The 7,446-nt window shown below is 39.2% G+C and overlaps 2 protein-coding genes across 2 annotated transcripts in view; one reads left to right on the plus strand and one right to left on the minus strand.

The window, feature by feature from the left end:
• Nucleotides 1-334: 334 nt before the first annotated feature.
• On the minus strand, nucleotides 335-5,781 carry LOC116052906 (alcohol dehydrogenase class-3-like). Its single transcript, XM_031303742.2, has 10 exons — nucleotides 5,680-5,781; nucleotides 5,521-5,565; nucleotides 5,124-5,225; nucleotides 4,622-4,772; nucleotides 4,448-4,535; nucleotides 4,138-4,357; nucleotides 2,699-2,959; nucleotides 2,186-2,318; nucleotides 1,519-1,657; nucleotides 335-739 (listed from the first exon to the last, which is right to left on the minus strand). Exons 2-10 carry the CDS (start codon nucleotides 5,536-5,538, stop codon nucleotides 694-696), a joined length of 1,158 nt encoding a protein of 385 aa, XP_031159602.1. The 5' UTR covers nucleotides 5,539-5,565; nucleotides 5,680-5,781; the 3' UTR covers nucleotides 335-693.
• Nucleotides 5,768-7,446, plus strand: part of gar1 (GAR1 homolog, ribonucleoprotein) — a 3,643-nt gene continuing 1,964 nt past the window's right edge. The window contains exons 1-2 of the mRNA XM_031303743.2: nucleotides 5,768-5,882; nucleotides 6,222-6,438. Coding sequence (XP_031159603.1) covers nucleotides 6,237-6,438 — 202 coding nt within the window. The 5' untranslated portion in view covers nucleotides 5,768-5,882; nucleotides 6,222-6,236. The remainder of the gene's footprint in view (nucleotides 5,883-6,221; nucleotides 6,439-7,446) is intronic.

Raw genomic sequence — 7,446 nt, forward strand, 5'->3', positions numbered from 1 at the left:
CCGAGAGGCATTCCCCAAACAACCTTTTGTCTTCTGTACTGACAGCCCACAACTGTTATTTTAGCCCTTCTAACCATTAAATCAATATATAATATTACCAAGGACGAAATTTGGTAAGCCTGACCACATGAAGCAGATACTTGTCCATGGATGACGACAGATTCAGCCATTTGTTTCCTGTGTCTTTTACCCCATCTTCTATACAAGGCTATGTAATTTCAACTATCATTTCACATTGATATCAGGACCAGAATCCCTGTATAGCTGCCAAATATAACAGATGTAGAGAGACTAGGTCTTAGGTGTTACTGTGGATGCTGTTTATTTCTTTTGAACTTCATTCGGTATTATTTCACACAAATGCACTGGACATTCTGTGGCCTTTTGATCAAGTGTGTGATAAACAAGAAAAAACAAACTCAGAAGTTAATATGAATAAAAATACAGAATCATTTGCAGATATAAGCAACTTTATAAAGCTAAATGGAATTCATGGCCACAAATGCAGAAGCTTAAGACTGATATAAGACTGCCATCTAGTGGTCAATATGGACACTTGTCAAGCAAGGAAAACATTTTAATTGTCAACATCTTTTTAGAAAGCGAGCATTGAGATGTTCACAAATACACTGCAGAGTTGTGTGCAAAACATCATTACAATGACACAAAATGTCAATTCTTCATCTTATATGACTAGCCACTAGTCTCCTCTGTCGACAGACTGATGACAGTACGGATGCTAAAAAAGAAAGAGAAAAAAGAAAGATTGTTAGGATAACTGAAGTCTGAAATCTCACCAGACCTAATATATTGATTAATCATTTTGAGTTTTTTAACAATTCTCTGGTTCCAGCTTCTCCAATGTGAATATTTTCAGGTTTGAATATATTTTGGTTTTGGGCTGTTCATTGGGCAAAAAAAAAGGACATTTAATTTAACCTTTGGACGATGTGAACGTTTTTTTAAATTTTAAAAGGTAAGCGATTAATCAAGAAAATAATAGGTAGTTGCAGACGACATATATAATATATAGAATAATATATACAATACATTTATATCACACATACATTGCTGAAAAACTTGCAGTTTGTCAAATTCTTGATATTTTTTTCAGCGTATTAATCATATTCCAAATTGCTCCTGTTTTGAAAATCACAATAAATGTCCTTTTTATTTCAGACAGACATTCTATGATGTGTTGGAAACTGTTTAAAGATAAAATAGAGCAAAGATGGCCACAGCAGCAGTTTGACAAACCACTGCTAGGTCAATATCTTTAGGAAAATACTGCACAGGACTTCTACAGGATTCCATTAGCATTTTATGAGAAATCCTTTGGTGCTTGTTTATATAATCAAACAGGTCATTTGGACACTTTGTTGTGAGTGTTATGCAGTAGACTAGTGAGGAAGTTAAAGCTTAAGGGGAGTACAGTGTTATACACACACACACACACACACACACACACACACAGAAAAAACATTAATAAAAGACTAATAGCCACAAATCGGCTCTTACCTGTTACCACTTGTCATATCTGCAAAGGCCACATTGATTTGATCCAGCGGGAGGATGTTGGTGATAAACTCATCCAGCTTCAGCTTTTTGTTCATGTAGTCGTCCACCAGTTTAGGCACACCCTCCACACTCTTCCAACCTTTAGAAGAGCAAAACAAAACTGAGTCCTCGTGAACCACAACATAGCGGACATTAATGAGCCCCTAAGAAAGGCATCTTTCCTCATCATCTTTTTATGTAGTCCCAAATTCAACATGGTGTGTGGCTGCATTGCATTCTGGTTTGGCTAGCTTGAAGATATTAGCCACCTGCCTCTTCTCAGTGAATTTGGTAGTATGCCTGTTGAACAGTGACTCAAGATAAAAGCCTTTACTTTTTGACTGTGGGGGACTTGCATCAAAACTCCAGCTGTAACCATCAATATGGTATATCGAAAACAGGGGTGGATCCTGACTTGATGTTACACTGAATTTTAAGTTTATGCAATATCTTTCTAATTCTAATTACCATAAATTGTTGCTGAAGCATTATGAAAAGCCATTTTTGCATTAAGTTTAACTTATTATGCAATTTCTTTGACATTCTTATTACCATAAAGTGTTGCTGAAGCATTATGAAAGGCCATTTTGCATTAACTAATAGACCTGGTAACTTCTTTTAAGTTTACCTCCAAAATAAGTCCCCTTCAAGGTGCGTCCCATCAGGATCTTTTCAACCACGACGCTCATTGCTTCCGTCTCCGTCCATCCAGCAATGACACAGGTGCCCCAGGCATCTATTGTAGACTCAAGCGCAGCACTCTAAGACAACACACAGCACCAGTGGTCTTAATTAATACTCCTTTTAAAATATATTTAAAAATTCACAGAATATGATCAAACTAGACAGGTGAAAAAATGTCAATTGCACAAATACAAATTGTGTATGTCAAAAAACGTGTAATTGTGTCATATTTTCTTTATGCGGAATTTCCGAGCAAACCTATGTGCACTTACTGCATTACAGACCTACTTTGTAATGACACTGTACAGCCTACTAAAGGATTCCTGCTGTACCTGTAGACATGTAGCCTGGATGCCAGCCGAACTTAGCCCCACCCACAACATTCGAGGTCGGGAAGTTCACATTCTGACTAGAATCTGAGTATGACCATGTCAGGCTAGTAGACATGTACACCCACCATAACACCTGGACTTCCAACACACTCCAGAGCGTAGTCCACTCCTCCGCCTGTCATGTCCACCAGAACCTCCTGAATGGGCCTGCTACATTGATTGGGGTTAACACATTCACTGGCACCAAACTCCTTGGCTTTCTCAAACTTTGCAGTGTTGATATCCACACCAATGATCCTGGTTGCCCCGGCAACCTTGCAGCCCATGATGGCTGCCAGTCCGACAGCTCCGAGCCCAAACACGGCACATGAGGAATCTTTTTCAACCTGGATACACACACTTTGGGAGTCAGTCAACCAGAAAGCTGTTTGAGAGATTTCTGATGAGATCACTTCACCATGTTTAAAAAAATAACTTTTATATAGTACATTTTGCCTTCATTCTTCTAAACATATCCAGTATACACATTCTATTTACCTTATACTGGCTCATTATATTATTATGAAAGGACAGATTCTTATCAGTAGTTTAGTTAGTTTAGTTTCGTTCACACATTCACTTTGTTTTCAGTTAGGAGTTTACCCCTTACATTGCTGTTGAGCAATCCAAAGTTTGCACAATATTCAAACCGGTTTAACCATTTTCATTTTTCTTGATGTGTTTCAACGAAACTTTCTTTGTTTGGTTTTATATGTATGGTGGAATATGGAACTCCTTTGTTCTTTTTAACCCACAGTACACTTAAGGTTGTTTTACAGTTCTGCGGAGGCTCCACGCAGAGCTTTCGCCGTAGCTTACGTAGCTTAACCCTCTCCTTGATGTCATGTTGTTTATGGAGAAGGAGAACCAGGAAATGAGTTAGGGGAAATGCAACACTACCAAGCCACGGCCGAGCGACGTGCGTCACCACGACGTGTAGTTACATTTTTTGAGAGGTGCACGTCAGGCTACGGCGTAGGGTCCGGCGTAGACGCAGAGGGGTCTTTTATGGCCTTTATGTGGTGCTTGTGTTATCTACTGACATCAAGTGGGGAAAATAAAAATAACTACAGTCTTGCTACGTACTGTTAACTCTGGGCAGCAACTTGTCAAATATATATATATATATATATATATATATATATATATATATATATATATATATATATATATATATATATACATATACAGGGTTCCAAATTAGCACCATCTACTAGCCAAATGCTGGTAAAATATGCAAGTGGCTGGTAGATTTGCTGCACTCACCAGCCAAAAAAGCAATGGTAATCTATTAAGTGGCTGGTGAAATGTGAACATTGACAAGCCATTTGGCTGGTGGACAACAAAGTCAATTTTGGACCCTGTATATATAACACATTTACCAAGATGTATTTACATATTAAACATTTATAAACAGTTGTGTGTATATATATATATATATATATATATATATATATATGCGTTGCATCCCTCTTGTTCTAAGGACATGCAGAGTACAAGAAGAAGCAGATCTGTATCCTCTTACCTTGCCCGTATTAATAGCAGCACCATAACCAGTGGAGACACCACAGCCTAGTAGACACACTTTGTCTAGCGGTGCATCGCTTCTTATCTTTGCAAGTGAGGTATCGGGAACCACAGTGTACTGGGAGAAAGAACTGACGCCAAGGAACTGGTACACCTGCTGCCCCTTGCAGGATATCCTGCTTGTGCCATCAGCCAATACACCCACTTGTGTATTTGCCCTAAAAGCCAAAAAAAGAGAAAACACTGAGTAGTTAAACATAATGAACACAATAGTGCTTTGTGTGTGTAAACAAAACAAAAAAAATCACCAGTTCTTCCTGCACTGATTGGTTTTAGGACTGCGACACCGTTCACATTCCCCACACTGTGGCAGAAAAAGAGGAATAACTTTGTCGCCTGTGAAAACAACAAAAAACAGACAGACTACATCAGTCAGAGTCACATGTCATGTCATATCGTTTGCTGTGAGCTGTACAATGTACCTGGTGAGAATTTGGTGACTTCAGGACCAACACTCTCCACTATCCCTGCTGCTTCATGGCCGAGAACTAACGGGAATGGTCTGAACTTCATCGCTTTTCCAGCTCCATACAGGTATTCAAGGTCTGTGTGGCACACGCCCGTGGCAACTATCTGTACAAACAGTTTGATTCACGTGGCAGTTTTAGGAAGTGAATGTTTTTGCAGTATTGAGAATGAGTGTTCAAGTATTTCCTGTCAGCATTTGTTGCTTGCATGATGAAAGCAAAAACTCAAAGTAACATTGCGTAACAATGGGAAATAATCATGATACTGTTCCTATTGCATTTGCAATAGAATTGAATTCTGATATCATTTAACATAATCAAATTCAAATGATTACCACCGAAAAAGCAACACCTGTTAATTAACACTGGAAAGTTTGCTGTATAAGTGGCCACATTTACAACCAAAGTTGGAGATAATGTGTTTTCTTGCATTACAGACAGTTAATAAGCAGCAGACCTTGATGCGGACTTCGTGGACTTTAGGTGGGGCCACCTCCACATCCTCGATGGACAGAGGCTTCCTGGGCTCCCATGCAACAGCTGCTTTGCATTTGATGACCTAAGAGGGACAAAAGTGTTTGTTGCTTGGTTGTGAGCATGGGTTGGGTTATGAATCACACTGTATTTTTAAGCATGTCTCAAATGAGAAGACGTGGAAAAGTCTTGGCTGGGCGTAGCCTGTTTTTGTAATGATGGACGAATTATTCTGTATCGTTATACATATGAGAGGCACAACATTGGTTGAACATATAGCTGTCAGAATAGACAGACTCCAGGCAACAATAACATTTAGGCCTAAGTTACGATTTATAAAACAAACAGTGAATATATCGTAGATGAAGTTTTTTTCTTACCTGACCTGCTGTTGACATTGTTTTGTGGCGTTAACTACTTTTTGCCTGCATTTGAACAAAATAATCATATTATCGGAATATTTACATATGTGTACATCAATCAAGTCTCATAGAAATAACTATGTGCCATATTATTGGAGTCTGTAAAGTTATACTGACCGAGTCTGTTATTTATCTTGATGAGTCAACTGACTGTCTGTCCGTGCTGCTCCTTTAAATAAGATGTGTGCGCGGCGGTAGAGATGCGAATTTACGACACTTCCCGATACTGGTAAATGCCTTTACGGCAGCCCTTGGTCACACGTGTTGTCATCGCATGGAAGTCTTTCGGAGTAAATAGCTGCAGCTAGCCGATCACATTTGTGAGTAATCCGCTTTAACTGTGTGTAGATAGGGTTGCAGACTTTTTTAAAGTTTATATTCCCAAGTGAACACATAACGTGTTGATGTGTGGAAGAAGATGCGGCTGAATTGTGTAACGTTAACGTTAGTTTTACTAGTCTGAATTGAGCTAACGTTAGCATGTTAGCTAGAACTTCTGAAGTGCTGCTGAATCCACGATGTTAGGTCGTTGAATGCATTAGATTCACTCCACAGTCCATGCTCCATTTAACCAACCATGGATTCGCGTGTCTTTTATGTTGTCTTTGCTTTCTTCTGACACTCGTTTCCTCTCCTTTTGTCTCTCCTGTTTCTCACAGACGATTTGAAGCAAAATGTCTTTCAGAGGAGGAGGTGGACGAGGAGGCAGAGGAGGTGGAGGATTTAACCGAGGTGGAGGAGGCAGAGGAGGAGGTGGATTTGGAGGAGGCAGGGGAGGCGGATTTGGAGGAGGAAGAGGAGGTGGATTTGGACGTGGTGGTGGCAGAGGTGGTTTTAATAGACAACAAGACTACGGTCCTCCAGAGTATGTCGTCGGTAAGATCACGAAGCCAGTACTGCTGAGAAGATGATGCAGAAGCTGAGAGCTTGTAGTAGTAGTAGATAACTTGATTGTCTCCGTAGGGTTTGCGGCACAGTCGCAAGGCACTTCATGACAGGACGTCAGACATATGATACAAACAAATAGTCCATACATCGGACACCGACAGACATAACATGAAGAACATACATCACACACTACAATACACTATTCACCCTTGGGTATGACCAGGCCATCTGGACATCTAGCTTATTTTGACTGATTTAAGGCTTTTATGGCTTGTGGGATAAAAGAGAATTTGGATCTGTTCTTGGTCAGAAGGGGTGGCCAGAAACGACGCCTAGATGGCAGTAGTTTAAAATGAGATGAGAATGAGGGTGTCTGTAGTCACATACAATGTATGTGCAGCGTTGTAAGCCCAGCTCCAGTACCTATCCTTCACATTAAAAACTAAACATTCAGACTTTAAATGACATCACCTGTATGATGAGTTTTGAGGTCACAGGAAAGTTACCACAATTAGTTTCCAATTAGGCCTGTCACGATAACAAATTTAGCTGGACGATAAATTGTCCCAGAAATTATTGCGTTAAAGGATAATGTTGTTCTGTGACCATTTTCATCTAATATGTCTTAATAATGCAGGTACACCTTTTCAAAGATCAATAAACTTTTACTTCTGAAGAATATTTAACACCAAAAACAATAAATAAAATGGACTCTCAGTCTCTGTTAACAAAAAATGCACTGGAAAAAAACCGAACAATCAAAAACAATAAATAAAATGGACATTTTTCCATTTTAAAAATTATCAAGCTCGTTTTTATTTATCATGCGATTAATTGATTTATTGCATATTGCGACAGGCCTATTTCCAATTCATGAATACCTTCATGTCAATATCGAAATTGGAATCACGACTAGAAAACTCATCTTTCTGAACACTGATGTATATCAGTCCTTAGGCTGAATAATTAGTGCCTGAAAAGCAAAAATCTCACAAC

The sequence above is a fragment of the Sander lucioperca genome, chromosome 1, assembly GCF_008315115.2.
Source record: "Sander lucioperca isolate FBNREF2018 chromosome 1, SLUC_FBN_1.2, whole genome shotgun sequence".
In the NCBI taxonomy this organism is placed as follows: Eukaryota; Metazoa; Chordata; class Actinopteri; order Perciformes; family Percidae; genus Sander; species Sander lucioperca.

Bases quoted from the DNA above. Each gene is read 5' to 3' on its own strand.
- LOC116052906 (XM_031303742.2), bottom strand. The intron at 4,773-5,123 runs GTCTGCTGCTTA...CTGTTTGTACAG, and splicing joins TCCACGAAGTCCGCATCAAG to ATAGTTGCCACGGGCGTGTG. The intron at 740-1,518 runs GTAAGAGCCGAT...TTTCTTTTTTAG, and splicing joins GATATGACAAGTGGTAACAG to CATCCGTACTGTCATCAGTC.